The sequence below is a fragment of the Babylonia areolata genome, chromosome 7 (genome assembly GCF_041734735.1).
Source record: "Babylonia areolata isolate BAREFJ2019XMU chromosome 7, ASM4173473v1, whole genome shotgun sequence".
Classification (NCBI taxonomy): Eukaryota; Metazoa; Mollusca; class Gastropoda; order Neogastropoda; family Buccinidae; genus Babylonia; species Babylonia areolata.
This window is the reverse complement of record NC_134882.1, coordinates 24,339,898-24,364,764: the sequence shown is the minus strand read 5'-3', so window position 1 is coordinate 24,364,764 and position 24,867 is coordinate 24,339,898. Positions and strand designations below refer to the sequence as shown.

The following is a 24,867-nucleotide window of genomic DNA, read 5'->3' as shown; positions in this document are numbered from 1 at the left end:
ACATCATTTGTTAAAAGCATATTTCAATGTAATTCATTACTTATTATAGCAGTTGAAGTTGAGGGCTAAAACAAACACTGTATTGTAAAGTACCAGGGTAAATTTTTGATGTTTTCTAAATGCACAACAGAGTTAAATCAAACCTGTAAAGTTCATTCATGTCTCCCAAGCACAAATGTCCGCAAGAACATTTTCATTCATGCACATGCTTTAGTACAATGCTGACAACGTTATGTACAGTGACATTGGTCATCAATAAATAAATCATAAAAAATACTGTACAAAATTAGGAAGGATTTAAATATGAACATCTGTGTCCTAAAAGCCCCTTAGAGAAACTAGTGTTCAGTAAATAAAAAGGAAGTGAGGCTCCCATTTTAACCCCTAGGCTGCCTGTATGATGAGAAACCTCATCACTGCCATATTCTGACTTTTTCCTGGTTTGTATTGAATTCGATGAAAAAAACACTGGTAGCTTTAGCTTGGGGAATCTTTTTAGATTCTGCTGATAGCTAGAAACCCTATTTATGTCATGAGGTAGTCCTTTATTTGAATTTGGATGGGTTACTGGCTGTGTTTTGACTCGCTCGTCACACGCTCAGCAAAATGGCGACACCCGGCTCAAGCTCTGCAATGTGAGGTGCACCAAAATGACTAAAACTGCTTTCTCTAGCTGATGCTCCTACCCCAACCCCTAAATCCCCTGCCCCTTTACTGAACACCATCACTAGATTTCTCTATGTGGCAGAGTGGCTGCATTTCAACTGATCCAGATCCTCAGCCACATAGCAAAATAATTCTGGACTGATCAGTTGTGTCCTGGTGGTATCAAGTGGGTTCTTTCATTTGGTACTGTTTCATCCACAGGTGCATGACCATCCTGTGCCAAGCCATTCTGCACAGAGCCATTGTGTCCATACCCGTTTTGTGCATGTCCATTCTGGAACAGCTGAAAAAATGGAATGAAAATATGAACATGGATTTAGTCTTTATATTCTCCATGTAAAAACATCCAATATTTCCAAATGGTAAAAGCTGAATAAAACCACACATATACCTTCATTTTCAGATAAGGTATTTCTTCTTTTTTTTCATGGAAAGGAGCAGAGAAAAAAAGAAAAGTAAAGAAAAAGATCAAACACCACCCATCAAACATTCATTCAAAGGCTCAGGCAAAAGGAATACTTTCACAAGAAAGCCGTAACAAATTTGTCCGCTTTTAAATCAGGTGAGCCAGTCATGATGCAGTTTGGTAAAATATAGGGAAGAAGTACTAGAACTTGTCAGCTGGTGTGATCAAAACGACTTATAACTCAACATATCAAAAACAAAAGAATTCATTTTAGATTTCAGGAAGACCAAATCTGACCCCTTACCATTTGGCATGAAAGACAAGCAAGCAGAGATCATCAGCGAATCTAAATTTCTCAGACTGACCATTTCCAACGAATTGAAATGGGAGAAAAATACCAAAAAAAATTATTAAGAAAACACAACATCACCTGTACTTCGGCGCCTCCAAAAGTTCGGAATTAAAAAAGAAAACATGGTTGATTTCTACCGAGCAGTTGTTGAAAGAGTGTAAACCTTTGCTATTACTGTTTGGTACAAAAACATTTCCAAGGCAGAAGTCGCAGCCCTGAACAGAATCGTAAAAACTGCCACCAAGATTACTAGGCTGATCTAACTTCTCTAGACAACATATATTATGAGCAGCTACTCAAAAAACCAAAATCAATCAGCCAGGATGAATCACTTCCAGGTTTTGGGATTTTTTAGATGCTCCCCTCTGGCTGACAGTATAGAAGTATAAGGAGCCTATAGCTTTTCCCCCAAAGCAGTCAATGCCCTGTTTCTCAAACAAATCCAGTATGATTAAATACAATTGTGCAATCAACAACCATTTACCTGAAGATCTAGTCATCAGCCCCATCAACATGTAATATGCGGCTTCTTTTGAAACGTGTGTGTGTGTGTGTGTGTGTTTGTGTGTGTTGTGTGTGTGTGTGTGTGTGTGTGTGTGTTGTGTGTGTGTGTGTGTGTGTGTGTGTGTGCATGCATGGGTGAGTGTGCACAAGTTCTTGTATTAATATGCAAATATATGTATCCTAAATTCTACTATATCAGTGTTTGTGTATGATTTTTTATTTATGTTTGTACCTTTTTATGTACTATTCCCGTCCACCCTCCCTCCCCAATATTCCTTGTGACCCCAGTACAATTGGTAATAGACGTATTTTATTCTATTCTAATAAGTGGAAGAAGGCAGAAATAGTTTTCCCTCATGATACACCAAGATCTTATGTTGTCGAGGATAAACAAAATGTGATATACTGCTGAAATAGGAAAATGCTCAGACCTACTCTTGGTACTAGCACTCAGAGTGATGTCAAACCAATGTCAAACTGCAATGATAAATGTGACATGACGAGAGAAAACAGTGTGAAAACAACAAATGCCAAAGAAAAGTACCAGAGAGAGAAAGAAGAGAGAGAGAAAGTGACAGAAAAAAGTGTGAATGAAGCAAGCAAGAATGCGAAAGAAGCAGGAAGGAGAGAAGAAAACAGAGTGAACGAGAAAATGGTGATAGATAAAGGGGGAACACCATGACAATCTATGGACAATGAAAACAGTAACAATAGTGTGAAAACAAGATATGGACATGTTGTTAAACATCCAAGAAGATATGACGAAGAGTGAAAAAAGTGCTGGAACATACCTAAAAAAAAGAGGGCTGGAACATACCTAAAAAAACCCAAAAAAACACCTGAACATTTACCCAGTGGTTGCTGTGAACATTCTATTGATGTGTGTGAAATGTACACAGACTGTGAAATTTAATTTTTAAGTTTACCTTTTTGAGAATTTGATGTGTTTTATCAGACTGAGCCCTTAGGAGAAATACAGTGAACACTGAGTGAAGCAGAACAACATTTACATGCAAAGACTGACAGATTAGCTGAAGAAAGACTATCATACTGTATCAGTGAATATTTAGTTTTATTTTGTGTTTTAATGTATTTGTTAAAAAAAAAAGAATGATATAGAGTGTTAAACATTATACTTTTATGTTTACAGCAAACAGAAGGCATCTGTTGTTGTATTGGAAAACAACTGTATTTGGACTTGTATATCTTAAAGAATTTGAATTTCTGTAGTAGAAGTTCTTAACATATAGAAATGAAACATCCAAAGTTGAATAGTTCGGTATATATGTTGAAACAGCCCACTCAGATATGGTCAGAAAGTTTTGGGTACAATTTCTTTGTTTATTTAAATGTAATTGACTTGATTTGACATGAGCAAAGCCAAGTGGTTAAAGCACTGGACTTTCAATCTGAGGGTCTCTGGTTCGAATCTTGGTAACGGTGCCTGGTAGGTAAAGGGTGGAGATTTTTCTGATCTCCCAGGTCAACATATGTGCAGACTTGTTTGTGCCTGAACCCCCTTCGTGTGTATAAGCAAACAGAAGATGAAATACACACATTAAAGATCCTGTAATCCATGTCAGAGTTGGGCGAACTATGGAATCAAGAACATACCCAGCATGAACACCCCTGAAAATGGAGTATGGCTGCCTACATGGTGGGGTAAAAATGGTCATACAGGTAAAAGCCCACTCGTGTACATATGAGTGAACATGGGAGTTGCAGCCCATGAAGAAGAAGAAGAGGAGTTGATTTCATGTGTCACACTATGGAACACTGAAATGTTGAATGCATAGTCTTCACAATCCTTGCATTGAAGACATATTAATCTGAATCTCTTTTCAAGATTTTCATAAATTCTAAAACTCTTCCATGTCATCTGAATCTCTTTTCAAGACTTTCATCAAGCTTCTTGACTTTGTTTTATTCTTTTCTCTGAGGAGATTCAAGACTTGCCTCATTTAAAACTGGTAGTGAGTTAATTCTTATCTATGAATGACAGAATCATTAATTAATTTCTAAGCTCTGATACCTTTTTCTTGTTCTTTTGCCTGTGGAGATGGAACACTATAGCAGGTATCAACATCATGACTGGCCCAATTCCAAACAAGGAATAGCGGAAATACTTGATGACTGTCAGTGGGATTTCAATCTGGTTCTTGAACATGCCCCCAATCGAGTCGTCCACTTTGGCAACCTGGCCACAAGCAAGACAAGAAAATTAGCTGCATCTGGTGTGTGTCATCAGTTATACTGCCATTCAGTCATATTTGTGAATAAATTCCCAGTTTAAAAAAAAGTATGGGGATGCAGCTTACATAACAATGCGTTCAATAGCCCAATTTCAACAGTAATTATTGGATTATTATCGATCACTGGCCTTACCTGGGTAACCATCTCTGGAGTAACCATGGTTATTGGATGACCACAAGGCTTATTATCTTAAAGTGTTTCACATTTGGGTTGGTGTGTGCACGTTATAGGAGTTCACTAATCGTGGCCCATTTTCTTTCATGTTTTCATTTTGATCTTTTGCCTTCTATATATCTTTCCCTGCACTATATTTTAAAGGAAATTTTTTCCCTAAAATTACGTTTATCTAACATACTTACCATGACCCACTAGTGCAGACTCCGGCAGGGAGTCTGATTCCTGTCCTGTCAAAAGTACTATCCGCCAATGCGGAGAAAATGAAAGTAGCTACGGCCGATAAACTCCTGGAAGTATGTTACCTCCCCTCTGTATCCCTGTCTAGCTTCCTCTTTTGACAGCACCTAACCGTAACCAGTGCAGTGTCCAGAGAGAACAGGAAGCGGGGAGGACGGGAGGGTCTTAAATGTGGGTCACGGTAAGTATGTTAGATAAACGTAATTTTAGGAAAAAAAAAATCCTTTTCACTACACATACTTTACCGTGACCCACTAGTGCAGAATGACACGACAAGGTGGAGGGCTCACCTGTTCTACTGTCTGTGCACGGCAATGGCTTGTTGTGCGACCACTGTAGAGGTGATGCTTCTTGAGCCATCCTTGCTGAAGTGTGAGACGTCTCTCAAGTAGAAATCAATAAAGTAGCAGGGTTTTTCCTGAGTGGGCAAGGCGAGACATGAGGACCATGCCCTGACTTCATGAACTCTGGCTGAGGAGGCAGTAAGTCCCAACCCTATGTCTGCATCCATGCCTTTAATCACACTGATTGTCTTTCGAGAGAGAGATGTCTTGCTAATCTCGCAAGAGTAGTCAAGGAGTCAACTGATGAACTAGTTTCAAACCTTTCCAGTCAAAGTGAGAGGTGGCAATGTGTACCCTGTGGGGTTTTCTGAATTGAGCTAGAGGGCGGACAGTTTATCATGAAGCCCTCGAGAAATGTAAGAGGGCAGGTGGAGGCTGAACCTCAATGCAAGGTGCACGTGGCATGATCCGATGAGTCAACATCAGTTGTGGGCCAATTGGGAAAGAAATAATTGTGTCTGAAGGGATCTGTGGCCCCAGACAGAGGCAGCCCACCAGGATATTGGGCTTGCCTTAGGCGTGACCGTCCTATCTGTAGGGCTCCTCCATGTGAGCTGACAGGTGATGGGTGCGCCCCCTCCCCCCTGCCCCCACCCCCCTTTTTTGTAGCTACAAAAAGCAACACTGGTCTGTTGCCCGAGTATAGAATGGCAGGCATTAGGCTACAAGAGATGTGATACTTGGTGGCTCCTCTGTGGGGGTGTGGCATGTTGGATCAACATACAGAATGTTGTAGGCAGTCAATAGGTGGGTTGGATCAGGCTGTGGGAGTGTGCTTCAGGTGCCTCTAGGCCATGGAGTCTCTGTGGTGGGGTTCCTAATGGAAGAGGTGGTCTCCATTAAAAAAGGTTGGTTGTGCTGAAGGCACTAACTGAGAAATGGGACTAGATCCATGACTGGGTCTGGCCCTGTGTGGTACGTTTGAAGTGTGGGATGAAGCCGTGAGGGGCAGTGGGACAGAATGGCTGTTGATCTGCTGTACTAGCCATTGGAGGGCATGAGTCAGCATGAGTAAAGCAGGAAACGGCTGTTGTTGTGTGCTTGAAGTATGAAGGTGGCCAACAAAGAGGTTCTGCTGAAATGTAAGGAAGCCAGACGGATATGACATGGTCTTGTGGGGCAACCGTGTGCCTGAAAGACATGGTGCTTGCTGCCACAGTGAGAACAAAGTCATCCTCAGACAGGCCCTTGGCTGAAAAATGAGGCTCTGAAAACACCTCAGGGGGTGTCCCACTGGCAAGATCTGTGCTTGTAGGCAGGAGACGCGCCAGAGTATCAACCTTTCTGTGAAAAGCCCCTGTGGGCGATAAGGGAAACAGGAGGTGACCCTGTGAATGAGGGGCCTGCATGAGTTAATGAGGGGCCACCTGCAGTGCGGAGAGTGAAAACTCGGGAGAGAGTGGGAACGAGCACCGCAATAGGGACGATGCTGGCTTAAAGAACAGAGTAGGCCGGTATTGCGTGCTGCCACCTGGCTAATGGCCTTTGTTGCAGCAAGATCCATTGGAGCAGTGTATGTGAAGATTGCCCCTCTGTAACCACTGCAGTGGTTGTGTCAAAACTGAAAAGGGTCAGTCAAGTAAGAAAAGGTGGGGAAATCATTTTCCAACACCAATGGTTTCAGGAGCTGATGCGGCATTAATGTTCAAGCAGGATGGCGGGCCGAGCTAACTGACCAAAAAGCAGCAGCTACTGTGCTGGTACGAGAGGGCACAAAGGTTTTCGTTGTGCTGTGGGAGAATCATTCCCATTGATCAACATGTTGTTCCTCTTAAGCATAGGGGAACGCAATTTTTACCCAGGCTTTCTGCTACCAGTGAGGGGTGGGAGGGATGGACCTTGGGTTGAGCAAGTAAGAAGTGTACCCAATGCCAAGCGTGGGGCCTGATTGTCTCCTGCCCAGTGGGCAGTCTTTAGGCCTGATAGAACTTGGAAGGCGATGGGTACAGGCCATGTGAGACATATCACAACCACAGCAGTGTGAAGCTGGGGTTGTGCCAGGCAGTTTTTAGGCCTGATAAAGCTTGAGAGGCAAAGACCAACATCCATCAATGGCAGGGCCAGCTAGGATGTAGGGCCCTTGAGAAGCTGTTAAGACAACCACAGTGGTGCAAACCCAGGGTTGTTGTAGGCAAATGAGTTGGACTGCTTTGTCCCTCCTTGCACCAAGAGAGGGCATCCTTAGCCCTGTGGGTGAGAAGGGAGTGTGTGTGAGTCCCTAAGGACCAGCCACTGCAGATATGTGAAGGAGCATACATTCAGGCTTGAACGAGGCAGTTTTGTCTGTGAATGCAGTCGTCCTCCAAAAGCAAGGTAGGGATGTATTTATGAAAATGAATACATATGTGTACAAAGGGATTATAAACTTCCATCAACTCATGTCAGGAATATGACAATGACAAGAGATTGAGGCACAAGAAATAAGCGGCTGTACAAGCATACATGTAGCCTGCACAGATATACCCAAGTAAATGGGTATGTGTGCCTAATCAGTAATGGAAAGGAATCTGTGTATGCACATATATAAGAGATGTACATACACATATGAATATTGTGCCAGTATGTAGAAGCATAGAGTTCTAGGCATCATGTACAGAATGACGCAAATGCAAATGTGCATATATTGCTATGTAGGGAATCTCAATGAATAATAATAATAATTATAATAATAATAATGGATACTTATATTGCACACTATCCAGAATCTGCCCTAGGTGCTTTACAAAAACGCTTTGTTAACATAAAACATTACATCTATGTTACATACACACACCAAAATATGACCACACACACACACACACACACACACACACTCAAACACACACTGCGTACATACATTTTAACAATCCATGTGTATCTAACAGCTACCCTAACACATACGCACACATAGGCAGGCACAAACTTACATAAACGCACGCGCACACAATACACATTAATATACATGCATGTAGTTATATACACATATATATGTATACATACATAGTCAAGCACAGCTAACGCAAAGGAAGTGGACCTGCCACAACTGAACTTACTGCTGAGGGAAAAGGTGAGTTTTGAGATGAGATTTAAAAGATGTGAGGGAATCAGAATGACGGAGGTTATCAGGGAGCTTGTTCCACGTCTTTGGCGATTGAAAAAAAACCGATCTGTGTCCATAGGTCTTACTTCTGACGTGAGGTATCCTAAGAAGTCAAGTATCAGAGGAGGAACGGAGCTGGCGAGACGGGGTATAGATATGGAGGAGTTCAGAAAGATACTTGGGGCCAGATCCATTGACTGTAGAAAAGGTCAGAGTGGATAGCTTACAGTCTATTCGATCAGAAACAGGCAACCAGTGGAGAGACTGAAGGAGAGGAGAAACATGGTCAAATTTAGAAGCTCTGCAAATGAGTCTGGCAGCGTTATTCTGAATTCGTTGGAGTCTGTCTAACAGATATTTGGGAAGGCTGGCCAAAAGAGAGTTGCAGTAATCAAATCTTGAGATAACCAGAGAGCATACAAGTGTCTTGGTTGCATCAGTTGAGAGATAGTGGCGGATAGAGCTGATTCTATGCAGTTCCAAATAGGCAACTTTACAAATATTCGAAATGTGCTGTTGGAAGGAAAGAGACTGGTCTAGGATTACACCAAGACTGCAAACAGAAGGAGAAAGTGAAACAGGTGTGCTACTGATCAGAACAGAGTCAGGAAAGGAAGGATGTTGACGAAACTTCTTTGGACAGGTTATCATAAATTCAGTCTTATCATCATTTAGTTGCAGCTTGTTGAGAGTCATCCAGTCCTTTAGGCCAGCAATGCACTCCTGTGTTCGAGTCACCAGTGCATCAAATTCAGCTATGGAAGCCGACTGATGAAGTTGTGTGTCATCAGCAAAGCTCTCATGCGACATCGCATGATGACTGAATACATGTTAATATGAAAATCGTATGAACATATCCCGTAAGCGCACACACGTGTATAATGAGGGATAAGTATACATCTATAAGTGTAAATATAAATGTGTATAAATACAGCAAAATTATACATAAATTTACATATATATATATATATATATATATATATGTATATATATATATATTGTCGTTGTTGTTGTTGTTGATTTTGATAATAAATCAAAATGAATAGAAAGGAAAATATTGTGATTTATTTCATGTTATTGTGTATGACCAGAAGAGAATGGTAATTGGATTGGTCGCCTGCAAAGGACTGTGTGCAAGTGTGGGGGGATGAAGAACCCTAAAGTTCAGTGGCACATAGCCTGAGAAACAGCAAGAAAGGTGCAGTTGCTGTGCAAAGTTGAGTAAATCCCACCAATGGACAGCAAGACCCAATAAGAATGTGAAAAAACATCGTTGGTGGTCAGTAAAGGGGGCATGAGTGACATGCTGTGCAGGTGGAAGGGAAGTAACTACATTGCCAACCGCCTAGGTTACAAATGTGGAGTTGCCTCCCTTGGCACCGATAATTGGTGTCTTTAGAGCACATATCCCCTGGTGAAACAGCACTGTGATTCCAGGTAAATGCGTTTGGCCAGTTTCTGGAGGCAGATTAGGAGGACCTGTGTGTACAATGCTGAGATGCGAGATGCCTCTGTAGTTGTTTCAGTCGCTCCTTTCGCCCTTGTTTTTGTACAGGGTGATGATCTTGGCATCCCTCATGTCCTGCGGTACAGCTCCCTCATTCCAGCACTGACAGAGGACTGTGTGCAGAGGATGCAGAAGAGTAGTCTTGCAGTGTTTAGTGAGGTCTGGGGGAATTCCGTCACTGCCAGGTGCCTTGCCTGATGTCAGGCTTGCTGAGTTCGTCCTCAGCTGGCTCTGCGTCAAGTTCTTCTATGACCAGCATGCACATGATGGCATCGAGGGCTGAGTTGGACACCATGTTTTCTGTGGAGCAGAGGTCGGAGTAGTATTCCACCCACCTCTCCATCTGCTGGCTAGGATCGTTGATTACTTTCCCAGTGGAGGATTTGAGAGGGGCAGTCTTGCTCTGTGTTGGTCCCAGTGCCTTCTTGATGCCATCATACATCCCTCGGATGTTGCCTCTTCCAGCAGCATTCTGTATCTCTTCGCTGAGCTCTGTTCAGTACTCATTTGCACATCGCCTGGCGTTAAGCTGAACCTTACTCCTGGTGGCCCTGAGGATTTGCAGGTTCTTCTCACTGGGTGACCGTTTGTACTCGGTGAGTGCAGAGTGCTTGGCCTCAATAGTAAGAGTCATCTCTGATGATTTGGCCTCAAACCAGTTGTGGGACTTCGCGGTTTTCTTCCCAAAGGTGGCCATAGCAATGCGGTGCATGGTGTCTTGTAGCGTTTTCCTATCTTCCTGTGGGCTGCAATGCATCAAATTCTCTCTCAAAGGCCTCTCGAACTGTTCTACAAAGTCTGGCTGAGACATCTTGCTGATGTCAATGCGAGAGTTCCCTTGTTTCTTTGAGCAGTGGAACTTCTTTGGTTGCAGTCTGATCTTGCAGCATACCAGAGAGTGGCCCGTGTCGCAGTCTGCGCTGTGGTAAGAGCAAGTGTGGAGAAGGTTTTTGATGGCAGCTCGTCTTACTAGGATCAGATCCAGTTGGTGCCAATGTTTTGAGCGTGGGTGCCTCCAGGAGACTTTGTGTTGGGGCTTCATCTTGAAGAAGGAGTTGACGATGCATAGTTCATGGCAGGCACAAAACTCAAGTAGTCACTGTCCATTCTCATTCATTTTCCCCACTCCAAAGGAACCGAGACAGGAGGGCCACGAGTTGTCTGCACCCACTCTGACACTGAAGTCGCCCAGGAGAACAAGTTGTTCTGTCCTGGGGATGTTCTTTTGGTTGATGCAAGATTTTCGGAGAACTCATCCTTGGCGTCTGGAGAGGCGGACAGAGTTGGAGCATATGTGCTGACGAGAGTGACATAGCCTTCGGATGTGTTGAGGCGGAGAGTCAGGAGTCATTCTGAACCGCCGCTGCCTGGTTCGATCATGTTCAGCAGGCTGTTCCTGACTGCAAAGCCTACTGCATACTCTCTTGGGGCATCAGAGCTCTTTCCTTGTCAGAAGGTGCAGTTCCTCTCCTTTAGTATTCCAGAATCAGCCAGCCATGTTTCCTGCAGAGAGGCAATGTCCACATTTAATCTCGCTGTTTATGACGGCCGTCTTTCTGGCGTCACTGATGTCTTGCAGATTTTGGGAGAGCCCAGGCATCATTGTCCGGACATTCCAACAGGTCAGTTTCATTGTTGATCCATTTCTTGAAGTTTTCTTTTTGCCTGGTGCGGAAATTAACGACCTGCTTGTCGGATATTCTCCTAATCTTCATACACCCATAGAAGAAGGCAGGTCGTGGCGGGATAGCACCTAATTGGTTGGGGGCTGCCCAGCTTGGGCAGGCGGTAGCTGTCCAGTGGGGCATGAGGGTCCCTCCCACCATCAAAAGCAACCCCTGGCGTCGGCTCTACACCAATTTAGCGCTAACTATATAACCGGTAACTGTTGCTTCACATGTTGTTCCAACGCTAGTGCTAGTAGCGAAGCTGGAGTGTCCTCTCCAGGTTGCAGATAAAAGGTGTTTGTAGATGGATGGACGGATATAAGCCAGGGCAATGTAATATGGAAGACAGGCTGTTGCCCATGCAGCTAGTCCCCCCTCTCCACCTCACTGACAGATCCAAAGAAACAGCAAGGCTGTTACATTTTGGTGCCAACACGGCCGCAGGAGCTGCTGGAAAGTGACAAAGTTTGCCATCCAACCGCCTTAGGGGCCCCACACCAGATTTTCTGTCAGGGTTTACTCCCTTAGCTAGGTGGCCGCAGGTAGCTCTCCAGAGCTGGCACCCTTTGATGGGTCATTTAATTCCACCAGGGTGTCTAGCCACCCTCCTCACCATCCTCCCTAGGGGACTGGTGGGGGTGCTGATTTAGTCACTAGCAATTCGACCCTGTGACAGGTAGTACTGGGATCCAGGTTACCAGTAGCAGCTATATTTATCTGACCTGACCTGATTCAGATACTTACAAAGCATAATATTACCGCAATTCACTACGTCATCCACAATGCTAAGTTCCCCAGATCATATACTGGAAAGTGTAGGAATCTTTTTTTCCATGCCTACCCAGACGAGCAGGCAAAGCAGCAAGGAAGATTCTGCTTGCCTGCTACAGACTGCAGGGGCGTCTGCTGAGAAGGAAAAACTGGCCTGCCAGTATTGGAAGGCAAGACACTTAAGACTAAGGTCATCAGAATCGGCGTTTTGAAACTGCATTTACTAAATCATCATTTTCTCTATCTTTCCCTTTGTCCTTCTGAACTAGAAGACTGGGAAAAACAAATCTGTCAGGAGTAAAAAGCAGTGCAATACACTATAACAGAATTAGCACCTCACTCTTTCAGTGTTTCTTTCTGCTCTGTCTCTCTCTGATTTTCTGTGGTCAAAATGTGCACATGAATAAGCACACATTGCAATAAAATGAAGCTGAACAAAAAACAAAGACCCTACTATCTGACTACTGGACAAAAGCATCCTGATCCAATCACCAGAATTTGAAAGAAGCCAAACCTGTCAATTTCTGTAAATAGTTTTTGATACCACAATTTTTTTTTTATCAACTTATCTTACGCAAATGCATTATATTTTGATAACATGTAATCATGCTTATTTTAAACAACCATCTTATAACATGTTCATATTTAAACATCATACTAAAGAAATGGTAAAATAACACATTCATTGGGGAGAGTGCTACTCAAATCTTATCCCTGTGCATTATGAGCTGTATGTGTCTGAAAGATGAATTCTGACAACCACTGCCTGGTGCCACCTTTCACAACAAACTCAACATTTTGACAACATACTTGATTACAGTAAACACATATGATAACACTGAATAGCAACACTTACATGCTTCAGTCTTAACACTGTTCGATTTGACATTCTTGATGTTCACCATTGTACAGAATTAAAACTAAAGCACATAATTCATTATGACATCAAATTCAAATTGAACACAATCACAATTCATCCTCATGGCACACAAAAAAGAGTAGCATCAGAGTTGGCGATAAATTTATGGTGCAAATAACCAGCCGCTGTGGTGAAGTGGTAAGCGTTGTAGACTGATGGCTGGGAAGACACATGTTCGAATCCCAGTGGTAGTGGGTTTTTCGGCCTGCGGCTCATCATGGCCTGGCTTCGCTGACGAAGATCTAGGAAGGGCGTTGTCCATGTCTGATGCAGGCACGCTCATGGCTGACAAGGCCAATGCGGGAAAAGCAGAGTCGGCCGCAGCGGTTGCAAGGGAAAGTCTGGTCTGGGTTCGCGGCTGCAGCGTTGTGGTTCTTCCTCCTTCTGCGTTTGTCCTCAAGGCTGGCCCTGCGGTTGTTTTCGAAGGAGGAGACAGCTTGGTGGATGGTGCGTCGCCAGGTCTCTCGATCAGCGGCTACTGCGGACCACTGGCGATGGTCAATGTGACAGGCACCGAGAGCTTTCTTCAAGGAGTCTTTGTATCTCTTCTTGGGTGCTCCTCTGTCACGGTGGCCAGTGGACAGTTCGCCATACAGCGCGATCTTGGGCAGGCGGTGGTCCTCCATCCTGGACACGTGCCCTGCCCAACGTAGCTGGGTCTTTAGCAGCACTGCCTCGATGCTGATAGTCTTTGCCTGCTCCAGGACCTCGACATTTGTGATGTAGTCACTCCAGTGGATGCTGAGGATGGTGCGAAGGCAGCGCTGGTGAAAGCGATCAAGCAGTCGTATGTGGTGCCGGTAGGTGACCCAGGTTTCGGAGCCATACAACAGGGTGGGCAGTACAACAGCTCTGTACACGCTGATCTTTGTGTCTTTCTTCAGGTGTTTGTTGTTCCATACTCTCTTGTACAGCCTGCCGAATGCGCTGTTTGCCTTTGCAAGTCTGTTGTCGATCTCCTTGTCGATCTTGGCGTCAGACGAGATGGTGCAGCCTAGGTAGCTGAACTGCGGCTCACTCCTACCCAAAAGTGAGTGTGCTGTGGGCTTAAATGGAAGGACTGGGACCTCACAGTCGAGTATCATCCACTTCACGGATATGTCTTTGGGTGTGTTGCTCTAATTTCCTGACCAACACTGCAAGTGTCTGTGTCCCTCGGGCCTGGTTGACACTGGGATATCATTATGAAAGTGTAAAGCACAGCCTTGTCACTTAGTCCCAAACCTAAATGGACCTCCACAGCATCATTATCATCATTATGATCACATAAAAAAAAGTCCCAAACTAAGTGGCCTTTAATGCCCTGCTCTCATGGTGACTCGGTTTCGATACCCCTCCACTCGCGCGCTTGGGTTGAGTCTTGTCAAGGTCTTCAGTGTCAGCAGATTCATGAGGAATTGTTGTTGGAGGGACTGGTGGCAGTCTCCACTCTGGGGGGACGCTCACTCAGTCTGACTCCACAATAAAGCCATTATTGTCGCCAGTATGGCGCTCAGTATGTGATATCCTAAGTACGTTAAATCAGAACAGGCACTACTGAACACCACTGAAGTGACTCAGCAGCAGTGTATGGTCTCCTCAGGCGTGTGACTTCCTGGCAACCTAACATCATTGGTTCCCTGTGGACTGCTGGCACTGGGACTGTGACAGACAATCCCAGATACAGGTGTGGCTATATATAGGGGACTCAAAATGAGCGGTGTGGGAGTAATGCCACTGAAACAGTGCAGATGATTGGGCAGCAACCCCCCCCCCCCACCCAAAAAAAAAAGTGCAAATAGTGTGAAATCAGGAAATCATAAAACTAACCTGATTGCCTTCAAATCTTTCAAACATATAAAGTGGTGACCAAGACTGGAAGCAGATCTAGCAGACAGGAAACTGATTTAACAAATTGATGCTCTGGAACTTACAACAAATGAAGTTCAACTGAAGGATTCTGAATGGTAAAAATTGTACCAGCTGATAGAAAAAGCAGATAACAATGCAGACAAACAGAATAACAAGGCTGAGTTGACAAGCAGAGACAAAAACAACCCAGAATCTGATCTAGTTTCTGAAGATGACATCACTATACAGAAAAAATCTGTGGTCAACAGAAGCATTCTGCTCGAATCAATGAAAAAGACTTTCATGGATTTTCAGCAGATGTGGCTTATCAGACAGACATCACACCAGATTTGAGCACCTTTTTTTTGTACTTCTTTTTAAGAGATTTGAGCACCTTATACATGTTCAAATTAACCTTTTTTTCCATTCAAATTCAGGGGGGCACCTTGTGCACTGTATCCCATTATTAGGCCAGAAACTATAGTAATGCAGACATGCATATATTACACAGCTGACATGTACTACTTACTCCATCTAGCCACAGCACAGGAATGTAGGCCAGAGGTAGGCCATGAGTTTTGCTGACAACAAAAGAAATGATTATAAGTAAAAACATGTTTTTACCAGGTGCATAAAAATTTCCACATACACACATAAACACACAAAGAAATAATGAAATGCTTGCACAGCAGACTACACACAGACACAGACACAGACACACACAGGAGAGGAAAAAAAAAACCCAAAACATTTGCAGTCACATTTACTACTATCGAAAGAAAAATATTTCATAAATTTACCACAATCACTTGTACCAAGTTTTTCTTTTGTTTTTTGGTCATGAGGAAATAATAAACCATATCTAAAAAATTTAAATAAAAAAGAGCAATTTTTTTTGTTCTGTTTAATCATGATTCCCTCAAAAAGGCCCATTTTTCCCATGTTAAATCATCCCCTAAATGATGCCTTTTAAGCAAACTTCAAAAAACGAATTTTCTTGTCTACTCGTTCTTTTTTTTTTTTTTTTTACTTTCTGCTTTTTTGATTCTTCTACACTTATGCTGATTTGTATTATATCTATAATCAGAAAAACATGGCTGAAATTTTCATTTCAAAAACAAGATTAACAGCATTTAAAAAACAACTTTATTTTTCAGAGCAGACATTGTCAACCACAGTGTACCTGAGAAAGGGATACTCCTTCATCTGAATGTTCAGCTGGTATCGTCGTCCTGCTGATAAACAAACCCCTGTCAACTGAAACAAAGAAAGCCATCAATGAGTGACTGCTTGAAATGAGTGGAGTGTTAACCTAGAGGTAAATGTCCACCTAGAAAATGAGAGAATCCAAGCGCACCAGTTTGAATCCTGGCACAGTCGCCAGTATTTTCTCCCCCTCCACTGGACCTTGAGCGGTGGTCTGGACGCTAGTCTTTCGGATGAGATGATAAACCAAGGTCCCATGTGCAGCATGCACTTAGCACACATAAAAGAACCCACAGCAACAAAAGGTTTGTACCTGGCAAAATTCTGTAGAAAAATCCACTTTGACAGGAAAACAAATAAAAACTGCAGGCAGGAAAAAATACGAAAAAAAAAGGGTGACACTTCAGTGTAGTGACGTGCTCTCCCTGGGAACAGCAGCTAGCCCAAATTTCATACAGGGAAATCTGTTGTGAGAAATACAATAATACAAATAGAATGTCTGTGAATGGATGTGTGTACAGGGTTCCCAGGTGGTGGGCATGAAGCCAAAAAAGGACCTTTAAAGGACTTTATAAGGACCTCAAATCAGTTTAAAAGGACCTTTGCCGACATGACTTTACAGTACACCCCAATCTATTTGACATGCAGAACAGCAGACACTTACCTCTCATAAACGGAAGAACAGCTAATCCCATTTGACTGTCGTATTTAGTCTTTGCAATTCACGTCACTGTAGGCTAGGCCTAAGCAAAGCAGCAGCAGCAGGCGTGACTCACAGCCACTGTACCACGCTTCGCGTCTGCCACCAAGCAGAAAGCGCACTACTGTTAGGGCCTAGGCCTATAGGCTGTATCCTCCTACAGTAAGTACTGAGTTTCAGACGATCGCGTCGGCATCTTTCAACGCGCTTTGCAACTTGCGGTTTTGGTGTCGAAGGTGTTTCAGTTTCGTTCTCAAGTCTCTTTCTCTTCATAAAACAGGACTTAACAGTACCTTTCAAAAATTAAAAGGACCTCCTGACGAGTTAAAAGGACCAACTTGCTGAATCAAAGCACTTAAAAGGCCTTTTGACCAAAATCCAATTCCTCAGGACTTAAAAGGACTTGAAAGGACCCTACGAACCTTGTGTGTATGCTTGGTTGGTGTGCATGTTTATGGTTGTGTATGTTTGTAGTTGTTCTGTGTGCATGAGGGCATCTATACATGAGCATGTGTTTGATATAAATGGATGATGAGATGGCATGAAGCTAAACACCAGACAGACCTCACACCCTCAAAGATACGAAGGGGTCTCTCAAGCAATGAAACCTTTACGATATCAATACCCCAGCACTGAATAACTTGACGTTTAGGACGTAAGCCAATAGGTCGTTAAACTCCACACCAGAAATGCAAAACACACACATACATGCTTGTGTGCATAGAAGCACAAACATGCACCCACATGACATAGCACTTACACACTGATGCATTATACAAACTCTTAACCACACAATATGAGGGGGTCATTAAGTAGTTGAACAAAGTACAAGAACAACAGATTCCAAGTTTGCATCACACGACAGAGTAATCATATCAAAATATTGATGTCAAATATCATTCCATTTCTTAAACATGTTTTGCTCATAAATGCAAATTGTAAGATGACAGTGATGGCACTCCCGCAGGAAATGTGGTCTTTTCAAAGCATGATTTTCATGCTATGATCCATTTTTCTGCCTGGGAAAATCATTCAATTGTCTTGTCTTGTCTATAATCCTGTGGTAATCCCTATACAGGGCAATAATCCACAATAGTGGGGTGCGCTCTAGATGACAGATGTCTGTGTATGTCCGTTAAGCCCCCTACTCCAGCCAGGGGAACCCAGGCCCCACACAGCATCAGTCAAAATAGCAAACAAAAAAAACAACAACAAAAAACCCCTATCCTGTAGCTATACTGAGCCTCAGAGCCAGGCCTCAGTCCTGGTCTTGAAAGACTGAGCAGACATGGTTGAGATTATATGGTCTGGAATCTGGTTCCACAGGCAGACAGCTGGAGGGAAGGAGGAGTGCCTGTGGGAGTCAGTGCACTCCAAGGTGCAGCATCCACTAAGCACATGTAAAAAAAACCAAAAAAACAAGAGAGGCAAGGCCTTCAAGACTCACTTGTGATGGATTTTTAAATCCAAGCTTTTTATGTATTGAGTATAATGCATTTACTGTTATATTTTTTGTATTCTCTAAACTTGGCACTTTGATCTGATATTTGACCCAACAAAAGATCTGTCATTATTATCATTTTTTGTTCAAACAGGAACTTCTCTTGCTAAGCATGGAAGTTTTGTTTATTGCAAACGTTTTGGTGCAGACAGTAAAATAAGGGAAATTACTCTGTAATTAATGCTAGGGGACTTAGTTTGCTTTAAACTGATCTTTCTCATCTTAAACATTACATTCTGAAATTATACTCAATACATAAAAAGCTTGGACTTTTTTTTTAAAGTGCATCACAAGTGAGTCTTGAAGGCCTTGCCTCTCTTGTTTCAAAATGTAATGTTTAATATGAGAAAGATCAGTTTAAAGCAAATTAAGTCCCCTAGCATTAATTAGAGTAATTTCCCTTTTTTACTATCTGCACCAAAACGTTTGCAAATAAAACTTCCATGCTTAGCAAAAGAAGTTCCTGTTTGAACAAAAAATAATAATTATGACTGCTCTTGTTGTTGGGTTGAATATCAGATCAAAGTGCCAAGTTTAGAGAATACAAAAAATATAAATATAACAGTAAATGCAGTTTGCATATAATTAGGCTTCATTTTTTTATTTTTTTGTGCCCATCCCAGAGGTGCAATATTGAATTTAAACAAGATGACTAAAAAGAACTGAATTTTTCCTATTTTTATGCCTAATTTGGTGTCAACTGACAAAGTATTTGCAGAGAAAATGTCAATGTTAAAGTTTACCACGGACACACAGACACACAGACAACCGAACACCGCGTTAAAACATAGACTCACTTTGTTTACACAAGTGAGTCAAAAAACAAGAGAGGCAAGGCCTTCAAGACTCACTTGTGATACACTTTAAAAAAAAATCTAATCGTTAAAATGTGTTCTGTATTTGTTATTATAAAACTTCGGGTTAAAAGAAAAAGAAAAAAGAAAATAAAAGTCCTATCAGCAGATTCGAACCCCGCGTGTTTGGGTGAGAAGAAACTGTCTTACCCATTACACTATCATGTCTCCTTAACTGACGTTCAAAAATATAACCTTCAAACATGTTTTTTAAAGGGCGATAAATCGATTGCGGTATTCGCAGTGAGAACGCTGTTTAAATCATATTATTCTGGTGTATCTTGGGCATTCAAAAAATTTTTAAGGGCAATTAAAAATTCTTTTTAAGTCCGCGGTAAAGGAGACGTGGCTATCGCCGCAATCACACTGCAACATTTAGCCATTTTATCTGGATCTAGATAGATGTACAAGTTTAGTTACACCTGGTCGACACGGTCGATTCAATTTCTCTTTTATGTTCATTCTAGTTTTATAGTTTTAAAGCTGGGGAGTTAGGGGGTGCACGGGAGGGGTAGTACCTCTAGAGGGGGGGCTTGTTACACTCTTCCAGGAGTGGTTCGTCCTCTGTTGGTCCCCACCGGCACCCAGCTCTCACTTATGGGTCCTAGAAGCTGCTAGCATGCGGCAGCGCCCAACCCCCGGGCAATGGCTTTGACAGGCTGGCTAAACTAGGTGAGGGTAGCCGACGGGTCTCAAACCCTCGGTGAGTTAGGGTTTGTCTACCCAAGCATGTGAAGACTGGATCCGGCGGACTCTGCGGAAGAAACCTTCATGGTTCAACGGAGAGGAAGGCGGTTGCAGCAGAGCACTGTGCAGTGCTGAGGGCAGGATGAGGCACATAGGACATCCTGGTCATCCACTGCATCTGTTTCCATCTCCAGTCGTCTTGACCTTGTCTTGCCACTGGATACAGACGGTCTCGGACAAGAGAGTGAGGTCAATGGTGCGCAACTCCTCCTCACTATAAACAAAGTCATCGTGCAAGTCATCAGTCATCCTTCATCCCATACCATCATTTTCCCCAAGCCCTGTGGCGACAGGCGAACAACGAAGTGACAGGTGTGGGTACACTGGCCATAGGGTCGTTTTTCACTGACTGGAGCAGCGGTGGAGATCGGCAGCCCCCTGAGCAACTGAGCAGCCCTCTTCAGGACAGCACTGCTCACCTCCATGGCATGAGGAAGGGGCTAGAAAAGGTGCCCTAAACATTGCCTGCTTCACGCCACCCTAGTCAGCATACCGCGGCTGACGGGGACCCTACTCAAGCGGTCGACACACAAAGGAAAGAAAGAAGAAAACAAGGAGCACCCCATTGACCATTGCCACATGGAATGTGTGTATGCTTCTGTACAGAGGCGACTCAGACAGACTACAGAGACGCACAGCACTCATTGCAAGTGAACTAGCCAGGTACAACATCGACATCGCTGCCTTAAGTGAGATCAGACTGGCAGAAGAAGGCGAACTCTGTGAGCGAGGTGCAGGCTACACCTTCTTTTGGAGTGGTCGCGGACCTGAAGAGAGACGTGAGGCTGGAGATGGCTTTGCAGTGAAGACAACCCTCGTTGGCAAGCTGGCTGGCCCTCCGCCCGCCTGTTGACGATGAAACTCCCTTTATGCAACGGGAAGAAGTTTACCACCATTGTCAGCGCCTACGCGCCCACCATAACCAACCCGGATGAGATCAAGGACAAGTTCTACGAGGACCTGAATGCTGTCATCAACACTGTTCCCAACGCAGACAAGCTCATCATTCTTGGTGACTTTAACGCGAGAGTTGGTTGTGACAGCACCTCCTAGGAAGGCGTGATTGGGAAGCATGGGGTTGGCAACTGTAACAGCAATGGTCAACTACTTCTCCAGACATGTGCCGAGCACGACCTTCTTATCACAAACATGGTCTTCTGCCTCCCTACCTGTGACAGGATGTCATGGATGCATCCTCGCTCTGGGCATTGGCATCTCATCAACTTTGTCATCGTCAGGAAGAGGGACAGGCAGGATGTACGAGTCATGAGGGCCTTGTCCGGCGCCAAGAGCTGGACAGACCACCGCCTTATCGTCTCCAAACTCAACCTCCACATCCAGCCCAAGAGACGGCCTCAGGGCATGAAAGCACCCAAATGCCTGAATGTCAACAAACTGGAGCTAGGCAACATCAAGCAGAGCTTTGCTGACACCCTGGAGGAACGCTTGAGTCCACCGTGCTGGACAACCAGAATGTGGAGGCAGCATGGGGCACACTGCATGAGACGGTGTACAACACTGCCATGGAGTGCCTGGGGCCTTCTGCCAGGAAGCACAAAGACTGGTTTGATGAGAACTGTACTGAGATCAAGCAGCTGCTGGAAGACAAACACCAAGCCTACAGAGCCCACACTGAAGATCCCAAGTCACAGTCAAAGAAAGACATACTGAAGAGTGCACGCAGCACCATCCAGCTGAAGCTGTGGCAGATGCAGGATTCCTGATTGAACAACAAAGCTGATGAGATCCAGGGCTTTGCAGACAGGAACGAAATGAAGAACTTCTATAACGGCCTGAAAGAAGTCTACGGTCCCACCACCTCCGGATCTGCTCCACTCCTCAGTGCTGATGATTCTACCCTGATCACTGACAAGGGCGGGATCCTTGAGAGATGGGCTGAACACTTTGACAGCGTACTGAACCGCCCTTCCACCATCAATGATGAAGCCATCGACAGACTCCCCCAGGTGCTAGTCAGTGAGTCGTTGGGTGCCATTCCAACTTTGGAGGAGACCCAGAAAGCTATCCATCTGCTATCCAATGGCAAAGCCCCTGGCTCAGACTCCATTCCAGCAGAGGTCTACAAAGAAGGTGGTATGGCGCTGACTGAGAAGCTTCATCTGCTGTTCCAGCTCATCTGGCAGCATAAGGCAGTTCCACAGGACTTCAAAGACGCTTCCATCATACACCTGTACAAGCGCAAAGGAAATCGTCAGGCCTGTGACAACCATCGTGGAATATCCCTGCTGTCCGTCGCAGGCAAGACTCTGGCCAGAGTGCTACTCAACCGTCTTGAGCAAGGTCTCCTACCAGAGAGCCAGTGTGGCTTCCGGAAAGAAGGCGGGACTATTGACATGGTGTTTGCTGCCAGGCAGCTCCAGGAGAAGTGTCAGGAACAGAACGCCGACCTTTACTCCACCTATGTCGATCTGACCAAGGCCTTTGATACTGTTAGCAGAGATGGCCTTTGGAGAATCATGGCGAAGTACGGATGTCCCAGAAAGTTCATCACCATCATACGGCAACTACACGATGGGATGCTGGCCCGAGTCCAAGACAATGGAGAGACTTCAGAACCATTCCCTGTCTCCAACGGAGTTAAGCAAGGGTGTGTTCTTGCCCCACCCTGTTCAGTCTCATGTTTTTAGCCATGCTGACAGATGCCTTAAGAGATGCTCACGTAGGCATTGGCATCAGGTACCGCACAGATGGCTCACTCTTCAACCTCAGGAGGCTTCAAGCAAAAACCAAGGTGAGGACAGACACCGTCAATGACTTCCTGTTTGCTGATGACTGCGCTCTCAATGCTGCCTCCAAAGCTGACATGCAACACAGCGTCGACAAGTTCTCTGCTGCCTGTGACAACTTTGGCCTCACAATCAGCACAAAGAAGACTGAGGTGATGCACCAGCCAGTTCCAGGAAAGCCTTACGTTGAACCAAACATCTTCATCAACGGGCAACGACTGAATGCGGTGGACAAGTTCACATACCTGGGCAGTACACTCTCTCAGTCTCACACAGTTGTCATCGACGATGAGGTGAATGCCAGACTCGCCAAAGCCAGCGCTGCCTTCGGCAGACTCAATAAGAACGTTTGGAACAGGAGAGGCATCACCCTGGAGACGAAGCTCAAAGTATACAAGGCCATAGTTCTCACCATACTGCTCTATGGATGTGAATCATGGATGGTCTACAAACGCCACACCACTTCCACACCACCAGCCTCAGAAAACTTCTTGGCATAAAGTGGCAAGAGAAGATCCCTGACACAGAGGTGCTCACTTGTGCAAACTTGCCCAGCATCTACACCATCTCGATGCAGGCCCATCTGCGCTGGGCAGGCCATGTAGTTCACATGCCAGACCACCGGCTCCCTGAGAAACTGCTGTATGGCGAACTCCAACATGTCAAGCGCTCCCATGGAGGCCAAAAGAAGCGCTTCAAAGACACTCTGAAAGCTTCTCTGAAGGCCTTCAACATCAGCCATGACACATGGGAGCTGAATGCAATGGACACACCAAAGTGGCGTTCAGCTGTCCACATAGGCGCCAAATCCTGTGAGGCCAACAGAATCGCTGCAGCAGAGCAACACAGACAGGCCAGGAAAAGCAGTGCCAGCAAGTCCCCGACAGCCGCCACCATCCCCTGTCCACACTGTGTCAGAACCTTTCGGGCGCGGATTGGCCTGACCAGTCATCTGCGCACCCACAGAGCCCAACCCACCCACCCCCAGGATGACTAGATGGTCCTCGTCGATCCCGACGGACAAACCACACACAGTTTTATAGTTTTAAAGTTGATATGAAAATTGAGTATTCTGTTAAACTAATAACATGTAGAGCCAAGTACAAGTACTTCTAAACGTCGTATGAAGTGAAAAGGACTTCATTTTGAGAAAAGTCAAGACTGGAAATTTTTACGTTTCATCAAGTGTATTAACTCTCATGGTTTATTATTTTTAACTGTGAATTCCGACTGATTCTGTGGATATTTTTATGGCAGTTTGGGGCATAATCTAGTAAGTGATAAGGCGTTCACAAATCTTTCTCTGAATGATTATTTAACGGTCTCCTTCTCCAACTTTCCATCACATGTTATCGTGTATTGTCGATGGAATATAGGATTGAAAGGGCAGGTCAACAACTTGAAAGAAAATGGCGTCGTTCGTGTTCGCGAAGAATATGAGCACGCACTTTGAATATGTATAAATATGTGTATGTAATTAATTTTTGCCCATGACCTTCAGGGCTCAGCCAATAGATCTATAAAGTCCACTCTTAGTATTGATTTTAGTATTTTCCAAAAAAAACAACACTTGGGCGAATGAACATAGTGAAAGCCTTGTACACTGACAGTAAAACACACAAGCTTTTATGTATTGAGTATAATTTCAGAATGTAATGTTTAAGATGAGAAAGATCATTTTAAAGCAAATTAAGCCCCCCTAGCATTAATTACAGAGTAATTTCCCTTCTTTACTATCTGCAGCAAAGACATGCAAAATAAATATAACTTCCATGCTTAGCAAAAGAAGTTCCTGTTTGAACAAAAAAATGATAAAAATGACTGCTCTTGTTGTTGTGTCAAAATATCAGATCAAAGTGCAAAGTTTAGAGAATAAAAAATATATAAATATAACAGTAAATTCAGCTTGCATATCACCCCCTAGCATTAATTACAGATTAATTTCCCTTTTTTACTATCTGCAGCAAAGACATGCAAAATAAATATAACTTCCATGCTTAGTAAAAGAAGTTCCTGTTTGAACAAAACATGATAAAAATGACTGCTCTTGTTGTTGTGTCAGAATATCAGATCAAAGTGCAAAGTTTAGAGAATAAAAAAATATAAATATAACAGTAAATTCAGTTTGCATATAATTTGTCTCTTTTTTTTGTCTTTTTTTTGTGCCCATCCCAGAGGTGCAATATTGTTTTAAACAAGATGACTGGAAAGAACTGAATTTTTCCTATTCTTATGCCAAATTTGGTGTCAACTGACGAAGTATTTGCAGAGAAAATGGCAATGTTAAAGTTTACCACGGACACACAGACACACACACAGACAACCGAACACCGGGTTAAAACACAGACTCACTTTGTTTACACAAGTGATCAAAAAACCAAATCCACTTTGGTATGAAAA

General features: G+C 43.8%; 1 protein-coding gene across 2 annotated transcripts in view; it reads right to left on the bottom strand.

The window, feature by feature from the left end:
* Window positions 1–715: 715 nt before the first annotated feature.
* LOC143283911 (scavenger receptor class B member 1-like) overlaps window positions 716–24,867 on the bottom strand; it is a 231,628-nt gene continuing 207,476 nt past the window's right edge. For both annotated transcript variants that reach the window (XM_076590328.1, XM_076590327.1), the window contains 4 exons: window positions 15,896–15,969; window positions 15,242–15,293; window positions 3,961–4,125; window positions 716–949 (listed from right to left, as the gene is read on the bottom strand). In XM_076590328.1, coding sequence (XP_076446443.1) covers window positions 809–949; window positions 3,961–4,125; window positions 15,242–15,293; window positions 15,896–15,969 — 432 coding nt within the window. In that variant the 3' untranslated portion in view covers window positions 716–808. The remainder of the gene's footprint in view (window positions 950–3,960; window positions 4,126–15,241; window positions 15,294–15,895; window positions 15,970–24,867) is intronic.